The sequence below is a fragment of the Alosa alosa genome, chromosome 8 (assembly GCF_017589495.1).
Source record: "Alosa alosa isolate M-15738 ecotype Scorff River chromosome 8, AALO_Geno_1.1, whole genome shotgun sequence".
NCBI classification, from domain to species: Eukaryota; Metazoa; Chordata; class Actinopteri; order Clupeiformes; family Clupeidae; genus Alosa; species Alosa alosa.
In genome coordinates this window covers 30365192-30393176 of record NC_063196.1, presented here as the reverse complement: position 1 = coordinate 30393176, position 27985 = coordinate 30365192, and the positions used below count along the sequence as shown (strand labels likewise).

The 27985-nt window shown below is 42.8% G+C and overlaps 1 protein-coding gene across 1 annotated transcript; it reads left to right on the top strand.

Annotated features, from left to right (window-relative positions):
* Window positions 1-240: 240 nt before the first annotated feature.
* On the top strand, window positions 241-26519 carry rnf144ab (ring finger protein 144ab). The gene is made up of 8 exons (XM_048251078.1): window positions 241-577; window positions 16827-17013; window positions 18594-18698; window positions 19135-19195; window positions 22575-22794; window positions 23054-23201; window positions 23560-23649; window positions 24282-26519. Exons 2-8 carry the CDS (start codon window positions 16849-16851, stop codon window positions 24411-24413), a joined length of 921 nt encoding a protein of 306 aa, XP_048107035.1. The 5' UTR covers window positions 241-577; window positions 16827-16848; the 3' UTR covers window positions 24414-26519.
* The last annotated feature ends 1466 nt before the right edge of the window (window positions 26520-27985 follow it).

The following is a 27985-nucleotide window of genomic DNA, read 5'->3' as shown; positions in this document are numbered from 1 at the left end:
TATACAAGACATTGTTGCCTATTGATTTTTCTGAATTAGAAAGTAGGCTACACAATATGTTTTGAAGCATGCAGGCCTGATAGTTTTCAAAGAAACAAACAAACAAAGAACAAGATTTTCTCTTTCGGATAGCCTACTGATGTACCAGGAGGTGGCAGCACTGTCACTTCCTCTTGACGGGGCTGTTTGGTTCCTCGTTTGGTCTCCTGGCCCCGTGAGGTTTCACACAGACCGCGGAGTTATTTCGCCTTCAGGAAGCACCACACATTTGACATTAGCCAGCAGAGGGCGTTCACTGACATCTGACGAAAAACAAAAATCGGTCGCGTCTCTTGAGTTCCTCTCACATCCTCACATCCAGCGCAATCTAATGGCGTTGGTCCAACCCTTCGTGCCGAGCGGTTGGTTTTAGGAAGTGCAGAGGGTCTTTCAATTTTGTTACGCACTCAAGACACCCCGGAATAACCAGTCATGTCAACGCGCTGCTGCTGCGCCCTTCTTCTGTAGTGCACAGAGAGGGTAGCCTACACTCATGTTGGTGTCATAACAGGCTGACAGCCGATACCTTCGTTTCAAGGTAAGACTGCTTGTTTAGTCTCCACACGTTCTCTGTGCCTTTGTGGACATTCATGAGATCATCTGGAATTTGTTTCCCCATGTCGACCTACTGATTTCTTGTCGTAAAGGGCTGGTAAACCAAGCCAGTGTTTCTGTCTGTTTTAGTGTGTTTCTATGAGTTCAGTTGATCTTCATGAGGAAAGACAACATGCGTTTTGTTCTCTGCATATGGGATTGGTGCCTGCCAGTTTGGCAGCATAGCCTAATGCTATTGTGAATACATAATTAACGTGTGACAGAACTGAACGTTTACTTGTCAGTTCCCCGCATAGCCTACTGCATGTTGTAATCGGATTTAGCGTTACAGTTTCTCTATTTAGTCGAACCGAACCTCATTTCCATTTCCATAGCCTACAATATGAGGGCCCGCCCCCTATTTGCTGTCAACTGTTCATTGTAGTCTTTCTGACTATTTGTAGCCTACATAATACCCGGTGGTGTGTAGATAATCTAAGATGATGTCTGGTGATGTGAAAGCATAGGCTATGGAAAAAAGTGGTTTGTTGCAGCTCTCTGCCTCTCTGATGTCACCGTGTTAGCATTTGTCAACCTACTGCAGTTCTCTCACTGCAGGTTCAGATCAAAGTATTGCATTGTAGCGTAGTGTCATCCTGAAACATTGTACATCAGCCATAAGCCGTTTAACTCACCTTTATAATGTAGGCTATTGATTTGACACTGGAGTCTCAAGGGAGGCAGACGCACTGAAATGACTGCAGTTCCGTACACGAGTGGTTTTAGTGCACAAAATGAAAGAGAGTGAGCTCAGCTAAAAGGGTCCTAGGCAGAACAAATTATGTAAACTCCTAGGTCATAGCCGACTCATCTAGGGTTCGCTCATTGCCAAGAGAGTTGTTGAGCTTGGCTTTTCTGTCTCAGCATATTAAATGCCTTTAGCTTGCACTGTGCTGAACTGTTGGGTCATCATACCTTTTTATGCTGAACCACTGGGAAAGAATGTCTCATGTACAATCCACAAGGTTCTTTGCTGTGCTTATTGGACCCATAGAATTAGTACTTTCTAAAACCCTAGATGTTTTTCCTCTTTTTCATCTTTATATCAGTCTAAATTGTGCATCCGTTTTTTTTAGTGTCTAATGATTTCAGCATCATCCTACAATGTGAAGATGTGAAGACTCTAATGAACTCTATGAATTATGATCTCTGATGAATTCCCTATACCCAAACAGTAGAGCAGATCTGTGTTCAGTTTGGAAAGAGTCTGTTGGATGGTGATGTTTGGGTGGGGCTCCTCTTCAACATGAACCACAAGAGCTGGAAAACCTGTTGGCTTACAGACCCTCTTTAGAGATTCAGGTGCAAGGTGAAGCTGATTGGTCTACTGCTAATGACCTAGATTAGTCTATAACTGACTGTAAAGACAGTTCTCTCTCTCTTTCACTCCCCTATCTATCTATCTATCTATCTATCTATCTTTTCTCTTTCTTCATTCTCTTTTTTTTTACTTCAAATTCTGTCAAAATGGAGTCAGTTCAGCTCAGTGGAGGAGGTATTTGTATGTGATTGTGTCTAGGAGTTTGCTTTGTGTTGTGGAAGCTAAAACGGCCACTTGAATTCTCAGCAGGCTTAATTGTTTACCCCTACTTCTTTGTCTGGATCCCACCACTTCTTCAAAGCCAGTGGCCAGGGACTCTCACCTTTCTGTGGGTGTGAACATTGTGTGAATAATGAAGATAGGGAGAGAGTGATGCTTACATCTACGTCTGAAAGATATAGAGATATAGAGTCCAAATGTACAGTCAAGCAGAAGCATGTATTGTGTTCTTGCTTACACACACACACACACACACACACACACACATACACATGCCTCAGCCTGTTACTGTGCAGCCTAATGTGACTAAATGGAGGAGAATGTTTCTTTCATGAGTGTTGCTGGGATGGTCCAGCGTCCGGAACATTCTGTACCTGCCAACTCCTCTTCTTCCTGTTCCTCTCCTGCTCTCTGTCTCTCGATCTGTCTTCTAAACACATTCCCTCCCCTCCCTCTCCCCTTTCTTCACACTTCTCTCTCTCTCTTTTCCATAGATGTATCCTTCCTCTCATGCTGTCTTCTGTCTCCTGGTCTCCTTCTCTGTCTCCATGTTACATTCTATTATTTAATTTCTCATTCATTCTCTCTCTCCCTCTCTCTCTCTCTCTCTCTCTCTCACACACACACACACACACACACACACACACACACACACACACACACACACACACACACACACACACACACTGCCTTTTCAGGTGCTCTTTATCTGTTTAAGTAAGATTGAGATAAGTAGTGGCAGCATTGGGAGGATACCTGTTCCCAACACTTTGGCAGCTTAACAACTTATGGACAGCCATCCACTCAATATAGGCAAATATAAGACTGACAGACACATATGTATGGCCTTGTAGGGGCCATGTTACACTACAGGACACCTAGACTGAGTGCTAGAAACATGTCACCACTCTGAGATAGTTCTGTCTTATATCACTGATAGTCTGTCCTCTGTCAGGTATCAGCTTGATGGCACTGGTCTGGTAGAGTCTTAGGTAATCTTTCAAGCTTGGCTCTAATGATCTGGATTGTGTCAGCATTCATAATGGCATGAGACACTGGTTTAGAATCCAGAGTCAGTCATTCCAGGACAAATTAAGTTAATTCAGACAGATACTGGATTCAGACTGGAACTAGAGTAGTAACCAGTGTCGGTTTTCTTGACAGTGAGCTGTTTTGTTGTTCTTTATGCTTTGGCAATACTGTATCTCACCATCATGCTAATAAAGCAACATTGAATTTGTAGGAGCAGTACCTGATTCAGACTGGATTAAGAAAAGTGTTTGGTTCAGACTGGAACTAGAGTTAGACCAGTGTCTCATTCAGACTGGAAATAGTTAGACCAGTGTTTAATTCAGACTGGAACTAGAGTGTCTGATTCAGACTGGAACTAAAGTTAGACCAGTGTTTAATTCAGACTGGAAATAGTTAGTGTTTAATTCAGACGGGAACTAGAGTGTCTGATTCAGGCTGGAACTAGTTAGACCAGTGTTTAATTCAGACTGGAACTAGAGTGTCTGATTCATACTGGAACTAGAGTTAGACCAATGTCTGATTCCAACTGCCTAATGCTGACTGATACATGTGCTGGGAAGCTTAGATTTGGGCGTGCAGGCCGCCAGTGAACAGTGGAACACGGCTAAGCAGCTTAGGACGTCTGTGACCCCGATGCCATAAATAAACAAAAGGGGGGAAAAATGGGCTCCTGCTGTGCTGAGCGTTTGATATCTGTCAATCTTATTCTCCCCCTCTACCCTCCCAATGGTGCGCTCTGCTCTCTCTCTCTCTCTCTCTCTCTCTCTCTCTTCTCTCTTTCTCTCTCCTCTCCCCCCTTTAGTGAAAATACCGCAGTGTTATTCCTCTCTTCTCTTGTTTCATCTCCACTTGTTTTGCTCTCCCCATCTCTCACTGCCTTCCTATCTGCTTGTCCATCTGTCCTGTTCTTGTCTTTCTCACTCCTTCCATCTCTTTTTCACTCCCAAGGTTATTTTAAGCCCCCTTTAATTAAGGCCAGAACTTTTAGATGATAAAATTCAGAACATTTAAAATGGAGAGTTGCTTGTTAGACAGGATTCACATGAGGCTAAGGTATATGGTTATGTCTGTATACTTTTTTCAGCTCAGCTGCTTTTTATAGTCTTGAAACAGGTAATTCCATTCATAGCTGTGGTTCAGATCCACAACCTCTTTCTATGATAGAGAACCCTGACTTTCCAACCAAGGAATGTGTTCATATTTCTTTGTCGTGTGTTCTTTGAGAAGCCATGGACATAACGGCTCTGAAGATGTAGGTGCCTAAGGGTTTACAGTAATAGACACTAGATTACAGTAAGGGTTGATCTAAGGCAGGGTTGATCAGTAAGGGTTGATGGCATAGGATATCAAACTATGGGAGTCAGGCCTGAACAGGGACACAGAACCAATGACACTGTAAACCAATTACCTGTCCCAATTACATTGTACTTCCGATTAATTTCTGACACACACACACACACACACACACACACACACACACACACACACACACACACACACACATACCATAACATCCAGTAGGTTACCCTTGGGATGCAGTAATGAAATTATTCAATTAAAGACTTCCCTACTGGTAGTGATGCCCAGCAGTAACAATGCAAGTTACATGATCTACAGCTCCAATGACCATCAGTGCCAAGATGCTAACAAGCTGTCATCGGGCAGTGGCCAGATATATTGATATATTGTGTTAAATGCTCCAAATGTAAAGCACTTTGAGCTGCGTTATGCGTATGAAAGGTGCTATACAAATAAAGCTTATTAGTAGTATTATTAAGATGCTAACAGCTAGCTATCATTAGTGCCAAAGTGCTAACAGCTAGCTATCATTAGTGCCAAGATGCTAACAGCTAGCTATCATCAGTGCCAAGATGCTAACAGCAGCACACTATGTGTCGGAATGTCAAGTGTATAGCTTCATAATAAAATGATTAATCATGAACCCTTTAATGTTGAATCTATGTGTAATAGATTAGTCAGAAAGGGAGTATTACACTCAGAGATGCTTAGGCCTACTTATCTTAATGGGGAGTACCCGTTCGGTGGGGATCACATAGCCACCCAATACTGCATTTTTTATTAAATCAGGTTGCACTTGCAATCAGTTGCAGAAAATGAGACATGGCTGTGTGACCTCAGGCAAGTTCAGGCAAACAACCCTCCTTGGGTTGCACATTACTAAACAACAGTGACTATGGCTAGTTAATGAAGACTGGAGAATGTCCAAAACTGACTTGACCCAAAAGGCCAGGGGCCATGGGGATGGAGCTTGGAGTGCTCAGGTATTTATGCTGAGCTCTGGCTCTGTCTTCCCCCGAGAGAGAGAGAGAGAGATGGGCAACGAGCTAATCCTCCTGCTGGACATCCCGGCCAATCCATTCAGGTTGACCCTGCGACCGAGCCTGAAGATTCGCAACACACACACACACACACACACACACTTACACACACACACACACACACACACACACACACACGTGTGAATGCTCAAACATACGCATAGATATTTCTATTGATATGCAGATTCATGCACACAGCCTTTAATAACACATAATGTGCCTCATTCATATGCACACACAGACTGCCTTTTTCATGCATACTACACGCATTTAAACAAAACACACAGACACACACACACACAGACATACTGCCTTTTTCATGCATACTACAACACACATTAAAAAACAAACACACACACACACATACTGCCTTTTTCATGCATACTACACACACTCATTTACAAAGGCAAAGCATTTATTCAAGCAACCACACACACTCCCACACATATACAAACACACAGAGACATACACTGTTCAACCTAGTGTCCATCGGTTCAGATCCTCACTTGACATCCATCTCCAATTACAGTGAGCTTGTCTTTGCCTCCTGAATGGAAAGCAGATCCCCATGCAAATCCCCTCATCTCTTCTATTCATGTAATCTGCTAAGTGCTCATAGGCTCATCGCTCAGCTGAGACGAGATGAGAGAGATATGCAGAGAGAGAGACACCTTGTTTCCCTTCACCGACAGAGTTTGGCCACAAACAAGCACACCCCAAATCTTCCACCTCCTCCTCCCACTATCTCCTTCCCTCTCTCCTTTCACTGCCTCCAGCTTCTCCATCATCGTTCTCTTCTGCAGCTCTCTCTCTCTCTCATCAGTTGGAATTTCAGTCATCACGAACGCTGCAATTACTGGAATTCCTGGCACGGAAAGGAGATGTAAACTTGTTTTTGTTCGAATTTGGGGAAACCTCCCACTGCATTGTTGTGTGATGTGGGTGTGTGTTTTTTTGTCTTTTGTAGAACTGTGCCCAGAGGGGTGTGTTTTATGGCCTAGATAGTTCTGCCCAGTCCCTGCAGATCTGCACAGGAAGTTTACTAAGCCTTGGCTCTTTGACTTCCTCTGTTCCTGATTAAGTTGTTGTTGAAAGCAACTCTGCTTGTAAAGGGTTCTGGACAAGACAGGCTACAGGGTGAAGACCCGCTGCATCATTTGCTGCACCAGACAGTGATTTTGTAAGAAGCTCAATCCCATGTTTTCCATCAACAGTAAACAACAATGTATCTTGCGATCTCACTTTCTGTGCGTGACTAATGGGTGTTGAAGCATGTTAGTGGAGGTCAAACCTCAGACTCCTAGCACTGCTGTTTGCAGATGAATTGAAGGGCAGTGGCCAGTGGCCTCTCTCTGTCCCAATGTTTAAATATGTAGTGGGAAAGGTGTGATAAGCACAAGGGTGTCATAAAAGGCGTGGGCGAGGTCTTTTCCTGTCAGCCTGACAAACACACTAGGCACTTGTGTTGTGGGATTTCTTATTTTTTCACAGACAAAGAGTGGGCAGTTTTTTGAAGGCTAGACTTTCTGTAGTTTTGCTACAAAACTGCCTTGCCTATAAAAGTGATGTAAAGGAAGGACTAGCCTTAATGCTGCGTGATAGCATGAAGAGTAGTGACTGACTTTTTCCCTGACGCACTGTAAAGGACATAGGCCAAAACATTTGTTTTTTTACTTGTGTGAGCAGGCTCTGCCACATCCACGTAGGCCATCATTTAATATGTACACCTAACCCAATTATGTAAGTGGAAGAGCGTCCACTTCACTCTCATCTCAACCTTAGATTTAGTGGTCATGGCTCTGATCGTCCATGTCTCTTTCTCCTCCCACAACTCCCTCACTGTGGAAAGCTTGACTGAGATTCTGCAGAGTATGTAGGCTTTCTCTCTCTCTCTCTCTCTCTCTCTCTCTCTCTCCTTTCATTCACTTGTAAGTACTGACAATTCTCTCTGGGGACAAAGACAATGGCTCTGTGGCACAGTCAGAGTACTTAGCATTATGGACCATCTCATAATATGGACCATATAGTAGTGTGCAAAACAGAGGCCTTCTCTCTCTCTCTCTCTCTCTCTCTCTTCTTTCATTCACCCCCTCTATTTTCCTTTGCCGTTTACTTTTCCTCCCCGATGACCTTAAATATCACTGTCTGAGGTTTCAGTTATGTAATGGACAGTGCCCTGGGAAAAGATCAGCTTTCCGTGGACCTGAATGAAATGATTGTTTCTCTCTTTCTGACATTTTTTCCCTCTTGTATCAAACACTCTATCTGGCTCCTTAAAGCGATGGTTCGGAGTAATTTCACTCTAGGGTCCTTTGCACCATGACCCCGAGCCAAACCCCCTCCCAGAACCTGTTTTCTCTTGGTCGAACCCTGGTCGAGTAGCGCTGTCAGAAACTAATGACTTTCTGCAGAGGTAATGGAACCAACTTTTATCTCGTAAATTACCCCACTAATAATGCCCTGAATGGTACGAAACGTCTACAGTAGTACAACTATGTTCTTTACTCATAAAACAAGGCATTGAAAAGTTTGTAAGTACACCAGGAGTTTATTATGACCGCCCGGCACTTAGCCCGGCGTCATCATATAGGTTTAGTCAGATTTTTTTTTTTTTTTTTTTTTTTTTTTTTTTTTTTTTTTTCTTTTTCGCATGTCCAAATTTCCGTCAATGATTCCCGGGACACTGAAAGACGGGGTAGACAAAACTTGGTGGGCATGTAACCCCATATGGATAGCATGGAACCATCGTTTTTTCGTTTTGATCTGTAGCCCCAGCTGGACTGCACCCCGAAGGAGGGTAGGGCAGACACAGTTTTCTGTGAATATCTCGAGAACCGTAAGTTTTAGGAGGACCATTATTTTTTGTATGTTGATCTCAAGGGGCCATGTCAACGCATTCCATAACCACTCATTTCATGTATAGCGCCACCTAGTTAAACACAAAAAGTAAAAATGAGGTGGTGTAATTGAAGGTATCTGTGACCTAACATAGTCAAAACTGCACGAAATTGGAAGTGTAGGATCATTATGACACCCTCTGTATGCACGCCAAGTTTTGTGGAATTCCGTTCATGGGGGCCACACAATAAATTAATTTATGTTACTATACACCAACTGGCCTGTAGGTGGCGGGAGACAGTTTTCTGTGAATATCTCGATAACCGTGGGGCCTAGGAGGTCCACCTTTTTTGTATGTTGGTCTTAAGGGGCATGTCAACCCATCCCATTACCACTTATTTCATGTATAGCGCCACCTAGTTAAAAATTAAAAGCATAAAATTAGGTGTTTTTTTCATCTCAATGTCTCTGGCTGACAAGGTCAAAACTGCACAAAATTAAAAGTGTAGGATCATTATGACACCCTCTGAATGCATGCCAAGTTTTGTGTACTTTTCGTTCATGGGGGGCCTTACAATAAAATAATTTATGTGTACATTTAGTGGCGTACACCAACAAGGATTCGGGACACTGAAAGACCGGGGTACACAAAAACTTGGTGAGCATGTACCCCCACATGGATAGCATGGAACCGTCATTTTTTTAGTTTTCATCTGCAGCCCCAGCTGGACTGGACCCCGAAAAGGAGGGTAGGGCAGACCTGAGTTCTCTGTGAATCTTTTTATGGTATGTTGGTCTCAAGGGCCCACATAAACCTGGCTCATAATCACTCATTTGTGATTTGCCCCGGTAAAAAATGAAAATCAGTAGGATTAAAAGAAAGCCAAAATAAATATTCATCATCATCATCATGGCTGCATTTTCAGTATTGGCGAGAAGTAGTCGTTTGTCCACTAGATGGCGCGCACGTTGCAGTGAGGCGTAATTTTGTTGGAAGTTAAAAGGGGTTGGAAAAAACAATGGGCCGGCTTCATACAAGGACTGTAATTTACCGCCTTGAACATCTAATAAGGATAGGGCGATGTTCACATGAAGTGTAATTCCCATTTCTTCTTGAAGCGAAATAAATCTGAGGATGTTTATCGGACATGCTTGGTTTTACTGCAGATGCGTTAATCTTGTAATATCAATAAGGACCTAGGTAATGTTACCGTTAGCGTTGGTTGAGTGATGGAGGCATTTGATTTATTGCATTTGTAGAAAACTATAAATGCGGTTATACCAAACAAATGTATAGCAGCACTGTTTGTATCTTTCGACTGTCATTTTATTGCGTGCTACAAAATCATTCTGTGCAATGGAAGATTTACCAACGTTACACGGTCTGATGCAGTTTTGCCTATACATGCGTGAGACTGAGGCGCCTGTTTATTTTGTTTTTAAGTCGTGCAGGGTGTGAGAGGGGAATCGATGTGCTTTGATTACAGCTTGGTAGTTGTAGTCTGTGAAATTAAAAAACGCGTGTGTGTGAAGTATCAAACAATGACACCTTCATTTCATTATGGCTGTTTTAGCAAAACACCTTAAGCTACTGTGTAGTAGGTCCCATTTAGAAGTGGCTACTTCATTTTAGCTTTCCTTGACTCATGGAGCTGCGTGAATGTTATTACAACTTTTAAGCCCGCGATATGACAGTTTAAGTCCGCTTGATACTGTAAGGCGTAAGCCATTGGTTTCAAAGGAGATTTTATTTGTGTAAGCCAGCATAGCCTATTGACAATTTATGTTGTCAATAGGCCTACCTTATAATCCTACCTGTAGCTTAGGGAAGCTAACAACTTTCTATTAGGATCTAGTTTGTTAGTTACCGTTTTGTCATAACTCCCTGATGCATTTTGCATTTAGAATAGCCAGAGCGTGTATATCTCAATCGGAAAATTAAACAATATCGGGTGCCTATGGACTAGGCTGGGTGAACCCAGCCTGATCTGCCAGCTATTTATTTTTGATTTCTTAAAAGATTGAGCTTGGTCTGATGAAAGCCAGACTAGCCATGGACCTCAGTTAAACAATGCAAGGGAACATGAATCAGCCTATATTTGCACTAACAATAACGGACAAAAGCTCTTCAACTTTGGCCCGTTAAAATGTGTATGAACAGTCTAGCGGCGCATTTCATCAAGGCCCATTTGGACATGTCAGTTATTTGCACCACTGGTTAGATGTAAAACAGCACGCCGTTTCAGACTAGGCTACTGTTACTTAATTTGTGCATTAACAATAGCGTTTCAGACTACTGTTACTTAATTTGTGCATTGACAATAAAGTATTACATGAACTAAAGATGACTAAAATCTTATGTAGAAGAAGAAACATTCACAAAAAATCCATCCATCCAAAATGACCTTTGTTTTTGATAGCTGTTGAAAACGGCATGGAACTGACAGATGTTTTTGTTTATAAATACATAAAAAAATAAATAAATAAATAACATTATGCTGATACCTTTTGCTTTTCCCAAATACAATGTAGCCTACAGGTGTAAGTGACCTTTCATCAATCCAGTTGCAATGGATGAACTGTGATGAACTGCCCTACTTGTGATTGTTTAGAGATTTTAAAGGTTTTATAACAATTCTACATCTTCTTTGGCTATTCTACAATCTATTCACCTTTTCAGCACCAGTAGGGTACTTTCTGTGCAGCCGCACACACACACTCAGGCATGCCAAACAAGCATACACAAAAGTTTCAAGAGTGGGGGATGGAGTAAAATATGGAGACAAATTGAAGTGTGATTTATTTTCGCGGAACGGATGTACAGGACTGAGCGGCGGTCATATTTTGTACCGCTATGCGGTACATCTAGTTTAAATAACACTTGCCTGATGGATGCTACTATCTGCTACTATCTACCGCTGCGTCGACGTTACTTCCGTGATTTGGGAAAAGCCTGTAAACATTTACGAGATACTAAGTTGGTTCCATTACACCTGCAGAAAGTCATTCGTTTCTGACAGCGCTACTCGACCAGGGTTCGACCAAGGGAAAACAGGTTCTCGGAGGGGGTTTGGCTCGGGGTCATGGTGCAAAGGACCCTAGGGTGAAATTACTCCGAACCATCGCTTTACTGTAACTAATTTGTCATATTCTTCTGAAGAGTTGTAAACTCAATTCTTGCCTATATGAAGAGTAGCCACACTCTCCTTTATCTGTTAACCGGCATTTGGTCAGACAGCCTTCATCAGGGTTCGGCTACCGCTCGTAACCAACACCTCAGTGTGGGTGTTATTTTATTATTTTATTTTATTTTCCCTTATTTAGGGGCGGTCATATTGAGATAATAGTCTCTTTTTCAAATGGTCCCTGGCCAAGAAAGGCCACACTTAAAAATGTAAATAAAAATAGAGAAACCTCATCTACAAAAAGAGAAGCAGTGGACCAACAACAAACAAACAAACCGTGCACACATAAACAGCAGCAAACACTAGTTAGTACAGACAAAGAACACAAAAAAACAAACAACAAACAGAGCAGCCCACATTACACAACAACATAACATGTTGTATGTTTTCTCTTTTCTTTCTTCACAACTATTGTCTTGCTATTGATATCAGTCGAGGCACCTTGACTTTGTCTTCAGAGGGGAGGCTACCCTGTCTTGTGTCCTTCATCCCAGCACACCTGCTGCCAGGGCAGTGGTCAGAGTGAAGGTGGACTTCAGGAGATATAAACTAGTGAGGCCAGTTCCCTGTCACATGTATGGTTACATTTACATGTATTCACTTAGCTGACACTTTTGTCCAAAGTGACTTACAAACAGGAGAACAATAGGATACATTAGTGTACCAATAAGTACTGCTTTGCATAAGAAAATAGAATGACTTCAGAGACAAGTGCAGTATTTCCCACAGAATTAAATTCTATTTGTGGTGGTAGGTGACGGGGGTGTTCACAGTTTTGAACAAATTTGCACAACATGGTTATGATGCTAACCGGATTTAATCACGATTTAGCAGTCGTCTTCTATGCCAACAAATAGATTCTGTGCATGCAGGTTCATTGAGAGACAGAGACACAAGGAGAGGCTGTGCAAAGGGCACACATAGCTCTACAATGACATGATCCAATTTCATCCAATTTAAGTAGTACAATATAGAAAACACTGGTGTGTGTGTGTGTGTGTGTGTGTGTGTGTGTGTGTGTGTGTGTGTGTGTGTGTGATGATGATGAGGGGCGAAAATATCCTCTCACGGCTTCTGATCCTGTTAAGTGCTGACAAATCCCTCAGTGGTAATGACCCAGCAGCAGTTGTGCTGATTCAAGTGTCCATTCACAATCTGACATGGCCGAAACAAATGACATCCACACAGCAGTTTTCAAACTCAATTTCCCCTCTCTCACACACACACACACACACACACACACACACACACACAGAGTAACATAGAGTGACAGTCTTATTGGCCTTAACCTACATAGAGTATAAATAGAGATCACGTAAGCTGTGGTATGGTATTATGCAACATTTCTGCCATCTATTTATATGTGATGTTATTGAAATGAAAGTGCAGGCAAAGGGCTGAGGAGGGCCTGTGGTTCCTCTAAGCTTGTCAGCGAGCGAGAGAGCGAGAAAGAGAGAGAGAGTATGAGAAAGAGAGAGAGCGAGAGTGGTTGAAAAAGAGAGAGAGAAAGAGAGAGCGAGTAAGAAAGAGAGAGAGAGCGAGAGTGGTTGAAAAAGAGAGAGAAAGAGAAAGAGAGAGTAAGAAAGAGAGAGAGAGTGGTTGAGAAAGAGAGAGGGAGGGAGGTCTATCAGGGGAGATGTGTGCATAATGAAGGGCTGCTATCTGCAGTGACGCACGGGTGCACGCTCATACTCTTGCCAGGGCTAATTTAAGCAACCTCCTTCATGAGAGGGCATCCAGGTGTGTCTGTCTGTGTCTTTGTGTGTGCATGTGTGAGAGGGAGTGCGAAACACACACACACACACACAGACACACACACACATCAGGGCTCTACAGTGCGCCCATTTCAAATGATGGCGTGCGAGTACAAAAAAATATTTAGGCGCACTGGTGCGAATGACTTCTATCCATGTCAATGTTTGTCTACAAAATACACATAACATTAAGAAACATTACTGGTGCAAACCATAGAATCGCGTCCTTGAATGCAGCATAAAAACTACACCTCCCATCAGCGTTAGCAGTTTGGCGTTGTGACTTCGCTAGTAGTCGCTTCTATCAAATCCAAGAGCACGCCAGAAAAGTGGAAAGATAGACTAGCCAGCCAAGATGCAAAGATTAAAGAAGTTAGTTCTTATATCCACCGAATTCATCGGATATCGGAGGAACAGGATAAGATTCTGAGAATGCAGTGAGAGAAGAAAAGGTAACCTAACATGTCTTTTAGCCCAGTTGACGTATTGGCTGCAATATGCAAAATATAGCTGTAGCGAACAGGCACAAAAGCTTCCCATAATACTCCCATTTTATTCAAAGGTAGAACGCTACTGACAACTCCTGGCTTCCACGAATGCTTGTTTGTTTACACCGAATACAAGCTGAAGTGCAAAACGAAAGTAGGCCTAACGTTTGCCTACTGCCCCCATCAATGCAGATATTTCAAATAAAAAGTAAAAGTATAACAAATATATATATCCTTGATTAGCCTATGTTGGGTTTTGTGGAAGAGAAACTGGAATGTTTTATTAGTAGTATTAGGCAGTATGCAGTCAGATACTGTAGGTCACCATGGGCATATTTGGATTAGCTACAGATGGATTCACAAATAAATAAATTAGCCTACATTTGGCAGGATACTTAATATACAGGCTAAATGCAAATATGGCAATGTATTATACTATTTTACATTAACAAAATGTAGGAAAATAAAACAGACTGAAAATAAAGTAGGCACTGATCTTTAAAATCCTATTTCCTATAGCCTAAATGTTGTCAGTCATTCTTAATATTCGCAATTGGTGCACTGGCATGTTTAAGTGTTAGCTGCAGTGTAATGTTAGATTATGTTTAAGTTAAGTACAGAACTGACTGTGCGCCCAAATTTTTGTCTGTGCTCCTAAATTTTTTAACTTGGGCGCACAAGTGCTCCTGGAAAAAAATGTTAGTGTAGAGCCCTGCACACAGTCTGATGCCCTAGCTCCGCCAGCTAAGTTGGTTCCACCTGCCCAGCTTCTGTTCCAGCTGTGAGGTGCAGTGAGTTGGAAACGAAGAGACACGTCTGGGTATGTCTGGCCAGTGAAAATCCTACCATTTTCTCTCTGTCTCATTTCATACTAGTCTTTATCCTCTCTCACTCCCTCTTTTTTTTCTCTCTCTCTCTCTCCCTCTTTTTATCTTTTTTTTTTCTCTCGCTCACTCACATAGATGTTGCACATGTTCAGTTCCAGATGTTGCATCCTGGTTGATGCACGTGTGCAATGGAGGTCTAAATGCAGCAGGAGAGGTGTGGTCAGCACTTTAGAGGACACAGCAGGACCACCATGTTTAAAGATGTCCATTCTTCAGTCTCTGCCCGTCTGAAGCTTCTTAAACGTCACACAGTTTCATTGCACAAACACACACGGGGGAATTAATAAACCTCTGCGATGAGTTCCTATGTGTCACAGAAGGGAGGTGGAGGTGGAGGAGGAGATGGCCAGTTTGACTTCTCTGCCTTACTTGTGAAGCATGTTGGTCAACTCCTGTTGTTTTGAAATGTGCTATACAAATAAAATGACTTGACTTGAAAAGCAAACAAACATATTCTTCCTTTGCCAGATTTGTTTGTTGTTTCGAACAGCATTGTTCAATTCTGGTTTGTTTGTTGTTCCTACTTTGTGTGTGTGTGTGTGTGTGTGTGTGTGTGTGTTTGCGCAAGTGTGTTTTTATCTTGTGTGTGTGTGTATGTGTGTGTGTGTGTGTTAGCCTGAGTTGTTGGTTGTCTGTGAGAGGATGCACTCTGTTAGGAAGTCTAGCATCTCTATTAGTGTGTGTTTGTGTGTGTGTGTGTGTGTGTGTGTGTGTGTGTGTGTGTGTGTGTGTGTCTTAGCCTGAGTTGTGGGTTGTCTGTGAGAGGATGCACTCTGTTGGGAAGTCTACCATCTCTATTAGTGTGTGTGTGTGTGTGTGTGTGTGTGTGTGTGTGTGTGTGTGTGTGTGTGTGTGTTCGTGTTCATGTGTGTGTGTGTGTGTGTTAGCCTGAGTTGTGGGTTGTCTGTGAGAGGATGCACTCTGTTGGGAAGTTTACCATCTCGTGTGTACTGTGAGACGCAAGTACTGTGTGTCTCAGAGGACACAGCTGGGATGTCTGAATGGCCTATCACTAAAAGCAGCCTCCCACAGAAGCAGATTCTTACATCATTATTTAATGGGCCATGCCGGAATATCGGCAGACTGTTTGTGTATCTGGTGGTAATTCCGAGCTTGGTTTTCTATTTTTAACTCGCGCAATTCATATGCCTCCGTGGATAAAATCCTTTGCTTGTTCAGGGTAGATCATCTGTGTGTGTGTGTGTGTGTGTGTGTGTGTGTGTGTGTGTGTGTGTGCGTGCGTGTGTTCCACTCTGATGGGCTTTTCGTCTATCAGCAGTCTAATGAGATTTATGTGTGCTAACACCATTCAGACAGCACAAACTCCCCATCTCTCACAGACATACAGTACATCCATTCATAATGCTGCAACACACGCAAACACTTAACTGACTTTCACACATTTTGTCTATGAAATTTACTGTAGTATGCCACAGTTTGATATATGTAATGTTGGTATTGATATTCATAAATCACTTGTGAAATTGATGTATTATTGACCCTTGCTCCTCATACAAAGGAAGGCCATGTTTCCCTCGACTTATCAGTCCTTACTCAGTTCTGCCCCCTTGTGGTTGTGTTTCAGTATGAGTGTTTATTTTTCTCTGTAATGGTCTCAATCTAGTGCTTAATGGGGAGACTACTGTAAGCTTACTCACATTTGCATTATGTAATTGTTTTTGTTTTGAAATGAGCTCAAAAGCTTATGATTATGTCGACATGAATTTCCCCAAAGTCTTGTCTCTGAGCCATGACCAATGAATAGCCTGACAGAACCCCTTCTGAATCTAGTCAGACAGCCTCAGCTTCCACAAGGTATATTAAAATCATAATATACTCAAAGTTAGTGATCGGACGTCAACCATGTCAATCAATAAGATTACCAGTGATTTTTGGACCAGAACAGAGAAGGAGGGAGAGAGGTTATTTCTCAAATCTGTGGCAAGACTTTGCTGAGGTTGTAGGTCTTGCATGACGTAGACTTATTAATTAATTATGAATTCCATGAATTATACCAAGAAAGTACATTCAGGCGACGTGCCAAATGATGAAAATGAAGTACAATTGTCCGCTTTTAGTCCTTGACCCCTCCTTCCTCAGTATGTGACTGACCAGTGTTGTCATCCGCAGGCGCCGTGAGTGACGGAGCACCATGACAACCGACACCATGGCGATGGAGCCCACCGCGAGGGCGGAGGACATCAGCAGCAGAGAGCTGTCGCTGGAGCCGCTGCAGTCCTGCAAGCTGTGCCTGGGGGAGTTCACCCCCGAACACATGACCGCCCTCACACACTGCCACTGCGTCTTCTGCACGGTGGTGAGCATAGACACACACACACACACACACACACACACACATACACACACACACACACAGAGGTGCATAGATATGCAGACACACACACATGCAGAGACACAAACACACGTATTCAGACATACATTCACATTCACACACAAACACACACACACACACACACATATATAGAGATACACACACATATTCACACACACACACCCATGCTGTATACACATATGCAGAGAGAGACACACTCTCATGCACACACCCACAAGTTTTCTTTTACTGTATTATTTGTAGACTGTAGTAGAGGACACCTCCTTACTAAAGTTGGCTCTCTCTCTTCGACATGGCTTGCTTCCAGACTCAGATTAATGTGTGTGGGTGTTTCATGTTCCGTGTTCCAAGTTCCATATTCTATTAAATCCCAGTGTTCCATTCTGGAGAACAGAACCAATGATCTACAGTATCTCCCTAGAGTTCTCGTTTGTATCATACATAATAATTGCACAGCTAGATGGCATGCTGTGTTCATACACACTGTAGATGCTTTTGTGATGGTAATCAGTGGCACACCCAAAACCCTTACAGCACAGAGCCTATGTACGTCACATATGTACGTCATGATTCAACCCAGATGTGTAGAGGCTGTGTGTAGAGTCACACAGCCTGTGACCCCACTGGTCTCCCTCCAGCCAGGCTGATTAGGGGGATGATGATGATCCTGTTCCCTGTCCCACTGCAGGCGTTGGTTCTCTAAGTGAATGGAAGAGTCCTGGGAGGGAGGGAGGTTAAAGTCCTGGCGTCTGTGTAAATTAACATATGGCGAGAACATTCCAGTGGCAGAGGGTTATGTCAGATGCTTTCACAACTCAAAAAGATCCCTACTTTCCTCCAAAAGTTTTTTTCATCTACTTACAACTAGTGTTGTCTTGCTACTCACTTTGTAAATTGTTTCATTTCAAAGTCTGAACTACCACACAATGCACAGACCGGTGGTGTAGTCTACGTGATACGCAGGACTATGCAGTATACCCAATTGAAAAGCATCGCCATCTCAGTATACCCACTAAAAATAGGCAAGGATTTGTATTAACATTTGGGGTTGATCACAGTATACCCACTACAGTTAACAAGACTACATCACAGTATACCCACAACAGCTATCTAGACTAGACCACTGGCACAGACCTATGTTGTGTTGCAACCTAAAACCAGCTCAGGAAAGTCAGAAACACTGAAGGTGTCCTCTTAAGCTCCTGCATACCTGCACATTATCGTCTTTCTTTATTCATGTAGTAGAGGGCAGCCGTGGTACTGGTTAGGGCTCCGGGCTTGTAACTGAAGGGTTGCTGGTTCGATCCCCGACCAAGTAGGAAAAATGTGGGCGGGGGAAGTGGTTGAGCACTGCTCTCCCATGCCCACATCCACGGCTGAAGTGCCCTTGAGCAAGGCACCTAACCCCTCACTCCTCACTAATTCACAGGATCAAAAGAGTATACTTATACTTACTTACTTTTATTAATCCAACTGAGGGGGTCTATCTAGTGGTTTTATTCACCATCTTCCTCCTGTGTGTTGTGTTGTCTGTGCTGCCCCAGTGTCTGAAGCAGTATGTGGAGCTCCTGATCAAAGAGGGCCTGCAGACGGACATCGGCTGCCCGGACTCGGCCTGTCCGCAGCAGGGACTCCTGACGGAGAGCGAGGTGAACACTTTTACTGAACATGGAACATTGTTTGAATGTTTTATCGCAGTCCACAACGCTGACATGAAAAACAATATTTTATTTTTTGAAGGTGTGGTTGATTGAATTATGTATTGTCACTGTATATTGTTTTTTTTTTTTTTTGGGGCTTTTATGCCTTTTAATGCGACAGGATAGTGGAGAGTGACAGGAAATGAGTAAGAGAGAGAGAGTGGGGGTGGGATCCGAAAAGGCCCACGGGGCAGGAATCGATCCCGGGTCGCCGGCGTACGGTGCAGGTGCCCCAGCCAGTTACGCCACAGCTGTCACTGTATATTGTTGAGGCCTGTCAGATTGGGTTTCGGTTTAGATTGGGTTTCAGTTTAGTGAGAGTTGTTTGAGCTCACCGGCCAGGTGAGGTCAGTACTAATGTGTCCACTGCTCTCTCTCTCCCCAGGTGGAGCTCCTGGTGCCTTCAGAAGTGCTACAGCGGTATCAGCGGCTTCGCTTTGAAAGAGGTGAGCAGCCCATGCAACCAGGTGTCATGAGTAGACTATGTACTATACTCTAGACCATGGGTCGCCAAACAGCCCCTCTGCCCCCCACTACTTGAACCGGCCCTATGAGGCAATCCCCAAAAGTCGTCATGGCCTATTTTTTTAAATTGCTTTTTGGAAAATAATAACATGTCTGCATCTGGTATTTTGTTGTTTTTTGTCTGCAGTGACAGAAAACTCATGCGCACAGAACTGTCAGTGTTCAGGACCGCAAAATGGCTAGTGTTAAACGAAAACTTGATAGAGAGTGCAGAGTTTTCAAAGAACAGTGGACCAACAATTATTTTTTGTTCAGTGTAAGGACTGTGCAGTTTGTATTATATGTAAAGAAAGTGTGGCAGTTTTCAAAGAATATAATCTGCGTCGCCACCACGAAACCCGCCACATCTAGTATGCTAGCTTGCGAGGGGAAGCAAGAGAAGACAGGATTCGGAGGATGAAAGGCGGACTGGCTGCACAACAGAATATATTCCTTCGCCAAACTCCGGTCAACCAGGCTGCTGTCCGAGCTAGCTATAAGGTAGCTCACCTACTAGCTATCCATGGAAAGCCGTTTACTGATGGGGACTTTGTTAAAGAATGCATGCGGATGACACACCTAGTATGGTTGCCAGGACTCAAGTGTTGATATAGTAGTGGGGATAGCTGTGCCAGGCTAGTAATCTCTACTACACAATTTTGGTCTGGGTCATACAATTCTACGTTATATAGCTGCCCCCCATCACAGTCAGGAACGATAATGTGGCCCCCCCAGAGACCCCTGCTCTAGACCACTAGGGGATGGTGGTAATGTAGTGGAGTGCAGTAGCCCGAAAAGTCATGAGTTTGATTCCCGGCTGCCAGCATTGTGCTCTAGAGCGAGGCACTTAACCCCGAGTTTCTTCAGGGAAACTGGCCCTGCAGTGAACTAACATCTGTAAGTAGCTTTGGATAAAAAAAGCATTAACCTAATAAATAAATAAAAGATGTAAACCCACAAGATGGATGAGCATGCATTAACACACCACACGTGGGGCAATCACACATAGGCTACCAGAAGGAAGTCCACACAAACACACACAGCAACACAAACACACACACCAGGGGCGGTGGTAGTGTAGTGGTTAAGGAGCTGGGCTAGTGTGCAGTAGCCTGAAAGTTCAATCGGTTCAGTCGGTTCAATTCCCAGCTTCCACCGTTGTGCCCTTGAGCAAGGCACTTAACCCCAAGTTGCTCCGGGACAATGTGATCCCTTGTAATATAGCTGACATATGTAAGTCACTTTGGTCAAGAAGTGTCTGCTAAATGTAATGTAATGTAATGTAATGTAATGCAATGTAAGATGACACAGGCAAGTGCATAAGACTAAAGTGGCCCTGGGGTCAGTCAGGGCTCTGTGAGCAAGTCTCTTAGGCCCCCGTTTAGATGCTCTCGCTCATTCCTCTCACCACGGCCCAGCGGTTCCCAAAATAGCCTCAGCACCAGAGGGATGCTGCTGCTGACAGCACATCAGAGTCCTCTTATCCAGCACAGGCTTTCTAGAAAGATCTGAGATTGTATTTGTTTTTCTTTTATGGTCTTATGTTATTGTGTGTTATGTCGTATGTAACAATAGCTTTGGCAACACTGTTCCCAATACAGTCATGCTAATAAAGCAACTTGAATTTGAATTTGAATTTGATCTCTTAACCAGCACAGGCTTTCTAGAAACATCTCTCCCTCTGTGTGCACTGGCACTGTTTCTCTGAGAGACAGAGAGAGAAAGAGAGAGAGAGAAAGAGAGAGAGAGAGAGACACCAGCAACACACTGGAAGAGGAGGCATTTAGTCTAATGAATTATGTGTGGTGTCACATTTGGATAAAGATCTGTGTGTGTGTGTGAGAGAGGAATTTATATAACAGAGCAGAAGATGAAGCATGTAGTCTAATGAAGTCACATTTGTAGAAAGATCTGTGAAGTATGTGTGGTGTCACATTTGTAGAAAGATCTGTATGTGTGTGAGAGAAAGGAAGTTCATATGACAGGGTGGAAGATGAGGCATGTAGTCTAATGAATTATGTGTGGTGTCACATTTGTAGAAGCATCTCTGTGTGAGAGAGGAAAACTGTCATATAACGAGCAAGAAGATGAGGTGCTGAGCCTAATGAATGACGTGGGGTCTGTCGCATTTGACTAATATTAGGGCCTCCCACAGGGTCTCAGAGACCAGACCAGGCTGTCAGGGAAACGGATGCAGTCCAGCCGGTGTCCTCACCAAAGGGGTCATCCGAGCTATTTTTAGCCTCGCCGAGCGTCTTAAAAATAGAATTGAGAGGAACGGCAGCGTGCGCTGAGAGAGGGAGAGAGAAAGAGACACTCATTAGATTGATTCCTCATCTCATAACTGCATAGGTTGCTGTTTTTTTAGTAAATCGTCTCTCAAGACTAACAATAGTATATTGATGTGTCTTAGAAGCAACCATTAAAAGCTGATGTTCTCCATGCCATCCTTTTCCATGATCAAGGCTTGTACAATCTTAAATAGGAGTGAATTATTTATAATCTGGAGCAAAGCATTGTCCAAGAAAGGGAGCGCAGTCTTCAGAAGATGGGTAGGAATAGGATCTAGTAGACTAGTTGTAGATTTTGATGAAGAGATTGTGGAAGTGAGGTCTAAAATGTCGATAGGTGTAAATGAATTCAACGTTGTTCGTCTCATCTGTGATTCAATTATGTTTTCGCTACCGTTCAGCAATGGAGTATGAATATTTGGTGAGACTGATTGGTTATTAATCTTATCTCTAATTGTTTCAATTTTGTCATTTTGTCAAGTTCATGAAGTCGTTACTGTTTAGGCAAATAGGGATAGATTCGGTTACTTCTGTGTGGCTCTTCGTCAGGCGGGAGATTGTGGTAAAGAGAAATTTTGTACTATTTTTGTTTTCTTCGATCAGCGAGGAATAGTAGGTTGACTTAGCTTCGTTGAGTGCTTTTTTGTAGGTGATAAGGCTATCTTTCCATGCTTGGCGAGAAACTTCCAAGTTAGTGGTACGCCTTTTTTTTTTCAAGTTTACGCGCTGTTTGTTTGAGGGTTTTTGTCTGTGTGGTATACCATGGAGCACGCCTTACTTGTTTTCTTATTCTCTTTTTGAGTGGTGCTACTGAATCAAGGGTTGAGCGTAATGAGTTCATCACATTATCAGGTAACAAGTCGACCTAGAAGAATGAAGAAATACATTCCCATGTACAGCATACCTTGCCCCTGTGCATTAATTTCATAGCTGATGAAATTTTACAAAATCAATGTATACACCTTGGTTAATAGGCGGGGGAATTGCGGCATTTTTTTGGGTATATCATCTCCGTGTTGCTGTGCTGCAGAGGTGCTGCTGGATCCCTGGCGGACGTGGTGCCCGTCCTCCTCGTGCCAGGCCGTGTGCCAGCTTCAGAAGGATGGCGTGCAGGACGTGCCCTCCGTGCAGCGTGTGCGCTGCCTCGTCTGCAGCACTGAATTCTGCTCGGCCTGCCGGACCCAGTGGCACCAGGACCAGCCGTGCCAGGAGAGCGGGCTGATCACCAGCCTCCTACCGGGGGATATCAGGTACAGGGACCTGCTATGCTAAGTTTGAAGTTAGTATGAAGTTTGCCTTCAACCTTACTCGCATTGCCACTGTTCCAACTTGTCTACTTGGTTCTCCATAGATATATGACTAAAAAGTTCAAATTCAAAACAATTTAATGCAAATTAACAGTGTATTATTCCTGAAAACAGACCCTAGCTCCCTAGGTATTTTTTTAATGACATTTTACGTTTTTCACCAAACTGTTAAGACACCTGCCTGGTGTTTATCTCCCATCAGCCCTTTCTGTAAGATTGAGGATGAGGACGCCCCCATCAAGCGCTGCCCCAGGTGTAAGGTGTACATCGAGAGGGATGAAGGCTGCGCGCAGATGATGTGCAAAAGCTGTAAGCACGCCTTCTGCTGGTACTGCCTGGAATCACTGGATGTGAGCATTTCCATCAGCTTCTCTGACAAAAAAGGGTTACACTTGACAGTATCGACATAAGAGTGACAGGACACTGTCATGAACGTGTGATAAACAAGTCATAAACGTTTATGACATAACGCTTCTGTTATTAAGTGTCACTCGGTTTTTGTCATAACAAGTTAGGGTTAGGGTTAGGGTCAGAGTTAGGTGAGGGGAGGTTAGGATTAGGGTTAGGGTTCATGTGTCATGACAGTGTCATGTGTTCATGACAGGATCATGTCACTCTTATGTCAATACTGTCAAGTAAAGTGTTACCAAAAAAAAGTTTGTTCAAAAAACTGTGGAACAAACTGTGCAACTGTCCATATATTTTCAGGACGACTTCCTCCTGATCCATTATGACAAAGGGCCGTGCCGGAACAAGCTTGGCCACTCTAGAGCTTCCGTCATCTGGCATCGCACTCAGGTATACATGGGAACATCCATATGAATATTATGCATAATCATACTCATATCTTTATATACTGTTATCAACAGTGATTGAAAACAAGTCTGAGCAATGCTTAGTTGGATTATATTTGCAATGTGTATGGTAAATGCTGCCTCCTGTGGTGATAAAGGAAATAGGTGGCTCACAGCCAGAAGTACTCAAGTGATTTATATTGATCCTATGAAGTGTATTATTTTTTTAACATAACTCAACTTTTTCATAGACTCATATCTATTGGTTTGCCCTGTTACTGAGAATGTCACTTATTCTAATAATATACTGTATCTACTACACTTATTCTAATAATATACTGTATCTACTACACTTACTGTAATACATGTAATATACTGTTTCTACTGCACTTACTCTAATAAAATACTGTATTTACTGCACTTACTCTAATAATATACTGTATGTTATACCTTTTTTCTGTCCTCCATTGTCTGTGTCATCTCTCCTCCTCTGTCTGCTTCTCCCACACATTCCTGTTATCTCTCCTTCCTTTCTCTTCTGCTCATGCCCTGATCTCTCTATGTCTCTCTCTCTCTCTCTCTCTCTCTCTCTCTCTCTCTCCCTCTCTCTGTCCTTTCTCTCTCTCTCGTTCACAGGTGGTGGGGATATTTGCTGGCTTCGGTTTGCTGCTGCTGGTTGCCTCCCCTTTCCTGCTCTTGGCCACGCCCTTCGTGTTGTGCTGCAAGTGCAGGTGTCGCCGTGGCGACGACGACCCGCTGCCCACTTAATGGGTCACAGGTCACCATTTAGGTCAAAGGTCACATCAGGACCGCCTCCGCACCTCTTGAAACCGCCGGAACCGAGCTCCACCAAGAGCGGACTGCGACCAGCGCCGCAAACCGACAGGAAGCAGGAAGTCCCATTTCCTGTGCAGCTTGGTGGTTACCGTAGTTAACAGCCTCTCTCCTCTATAGAAGCTGATTTTGATGGAAGGAGGGACCACAGAGAGATGGAGGGAGGGAGAGAAAGAGAAAGAGAGAAAAGTTGTAAGGGAAGTAAAGCATGTAGCAAAGAATTATGTCCTTGTAAAGGGGGTGTTTTGCTTCAAATTCTCAAATTGTTTTAAATTCTCTTTTCTGTTATTCTCTTCTAAGTCCACTAAAGAGACGTTTATGTGCTCCACCCAAAAAGGAGGAAAGCTTGTATGTAATTTGTTTAGTCTTTTCATCATGTTAGTATTTGGTATGTAGGAGTTTTTTCTCCCTTTTGTGGAATTGCGGTCATCCCAAACAACTTCCTCATTATTATCCCAGCATCTACACTCATGATTTTGTGCAATGTATTTTCCACACACAGGTCTCATGCTCATTTCATGCTGGTGAGGTATGAGTGTATCAGTGGGTAGCAGGCAATATGTTTGCAAATGCCAAAGCAGAACTTACCTCCAGGCCTGTTCACAGGCCACCAATTCACCTCCAGTCTGCCATCCCCAGTCTTCTGTCATGAGGTCAAGATGTGGCCAATCCACTTTCCTTTTTTAGTTTATTAGTATTAGTCAATCTGCTGGTCAGGAAGGGTGATTCAGAGGTGCAATACCCAAAACACCTCCCAGTAGCAACCAGACCGGCTCCTCTAGACGTTAGACGAAATGGCCTGTATGTTTGAACCACTGATCTTCTTCGTCTTCTATGTCCTACTGCCAGTGCTCCTCACTGAGGTTAAGGTGGCAAATTACATGATGATATGGCTCACTCAAGCAACAAAGCAGTGTTATATTTGTCCACTAGGGGTCAGTCTTATAGCTTTGTGGCCTGATGCCTGTATTATGATTGGTGGTGACAGGACTGAGCATAACCTTTCTAGGTGCATCAGATCTGTAGTGTAAGAGGGAGCTATTGAACCAGATCCTGAAAAAAATACTGAATTATCTACCTAAGTAGATGCAGGACAAACAAGAAGAGGCATGTTGCAGCAGAATATTATTAAGTTAGACAGGTAAGAAGAATATTATTGCCACAAGAAATTTTAAATGAAAGAATTACATTTCATGATGAGCTACCTGTACAGACTCTGGTCTGTATAGTGTCTTTTAAGAATATTAATGTAACTGATTACAGATTACATTCATTTCTCAGCAGGTAGATCAGATTGCAATTGTGTTGTTTTAAGCCTGGTTAAATAGCCACCAATAGCCGATATTACAACTAAGGTTATGTTACTTGACTTGGTCATTTGTGCTAACTGTGGCAGGTAAAGCAGATGTTATAGTTTCATTACTTTCACCGGCCAATATATCTGTTCTAAGATGTGATACACTAGAAAGGATAGCTTTTAAAAAATAAGTCATCACTTTGGATTATTATCATAAGGCTTATATCAGTAGATGCCAGGTAGGACAGGAATGTTATAGAGTTCAGAAAAAGTTTCAGTTGTAGTGTTTTTCATTGTTTGCTCAGAAACTATGACCTGTTCTGGATTTATATGAGTTTCAAGGTCTGGGGGTTAACAGGGTCCAAGAGGTGCCTAATGAGCTTCTTTTTCAGCTTCACCAGTAAGGTTAGAATCATATATTTGCCAAATCTGAGGTAATGGCCAAGTTGTGCAATTCTCAGAGATTCTAAGATTTTCTTTCTTTTTGCTTTCTTTGAACAGCTGTTGTTTATTAAACAGAGGAGTACTGTTTATTGAGTGAAACCTCAATCTGTATTTGTATTAGATCACACATTATTGGCCTGTTTTCTATTTTGTAATTTACATTACTGTATCCTTGACCCAGATAAGATATATGAATGGTTTGGAGATGGTACACAATGCTGATGTACTCTTTCAGAAGGTTTTTGTCTTGTAAGGTTCCTTCTGTTTGTGGAATAAAAAAAGTTGAGCATTCACTTTTACCTTTTTTCTTGTATATTTCAGTAGTTTTACCTTAAACAAGTTTGATAGACACACAGATACTTGGTAGTTATTTGTACATCATCTTTTTAATGATTTTTAAGGCTGAACCTGAACATATTAAAACAATACTGTGTTTTCCTTGCATGACCTACATCTAATATGCGCTTCGGACTTGTAACCGGAGGGTTGCCGATTCAAACCCCGACCAGTAGGCACGGCTGAAGTGCCCTTGAGCAAGGCACCTAACCCCTCACAGCTCCCCTCACTGATTGTGGACTTGAATCCTCTAGACTAACCCCTCACTGATTGTGGACTTGAATCCTCTAGAAGTAACCTACATTTCAGATGTTACTTTAATAACATGGCAAAATCAATGTCCTAATTCAATAAGAAATATCCAAAACACAGACATAGGTGTGTCAGCTCATTGTCCCCACACATGTACATGTGCATGGATTCATTTGGAAGACTCGTTTTGACAGCTTTATATACATGAGGGACTTTGCCCACCATTTAAATTAGGGCCTTTAGAGTTTAAATTAGGGCCTGTTGGCCCATAGAGTTTAAATTAGAGCCCACTAACTCCACCATAGACACAAAAGCAAGTTTCTTCTTGTCCTGGATCACCTCTGCTGAAACCTGCCAGGTGTCACTGGTCGTTTGGCCTCCCAGCTGTGCAGGTGTTATTGGTAGCTTGAGGTGGGCCTAGTGTTGTAGGCTACTGAATGCTTGCTACATTGATGCCAGGGCAGCATCCTCCTGTATAAATATATCTCTTAAAGACTTTTGTGGCATTTTAAGTTAATGATTAATAGATAGGCAAACAGTAGGCCTAATAGCAGATAAGAGCATAGAAGGGCAGTAGTCAAAGAATCATTTAAAATGTAGCCTAAAGAATAAAAAAAAAAAACATAAAATATAGGGCTGAAACGATTCATCGAATTACTCGAATAACTCGATTACAAAAATTACTCGAGGCAAAAACCCTGCCTCGAAGCCTCGTTAAATTCCTATGACGCTTTACTTTTACGGCGCGGGGATCTGATTGTTCCACACGGACCGTTGTTCAGGAAGCACACCACTAGCGCGTGAATCGTGATACATTCTGAATTCAGCTGGCGCGATGGCGGAGTCAAGATATCCATAAATGGCAGAGAATGTCTAAAGTTTTGGGATCGTTACATACTCAAAAAGGAAAAGAACAAGCATCTGAACCTAAATATCCACTCCATGCTGTTTCACCAAGCGTCAATAAAGTAGGCTAGGCTATTTATCAATCTATCTAGCCTATCTATCATCTATCTACGTAGGCTATAGCCTACATTGATGTTGGCAGATTTTAATCACATACTGTATTTGTAGCGATGTCGTGATGGCTTGTTTAGCTTTGATGTTTTTAAGTAAGTAAACTCATTCACGTTCAATTGCAAGACAGTATGCCTAAAAAAGAACCCCTCACACACAT

What these genes read in the sequence shown, in the direction of transcription:
- rnf144ab (XM_048251078.1), top strand. Translation starts at nt 16,849, where the DNA reads ATGACAACCGACACCATGGCGATGGAGCCCACCGCGAGGGCGGAGGAC. An exon ending in GACTCCTGACGGAGAGCGAG is followed by an intron (nt 18,699 to 19,134) that starts GTGAACACTTTT and finishes CTCTCTCCCCAG; the next exon opens with GTGGAGCTCCTGGTGCCTTC. An exon ending in GCGGCTTCGCTTTGAAAGAG is followed by an intron (nt 19,196 to 22,574) that starts GTGAGCAGCCCA and finishes GCTGTGCTGCAG; the next exon opens with AGGTGCTGCTGGATCCCTGG.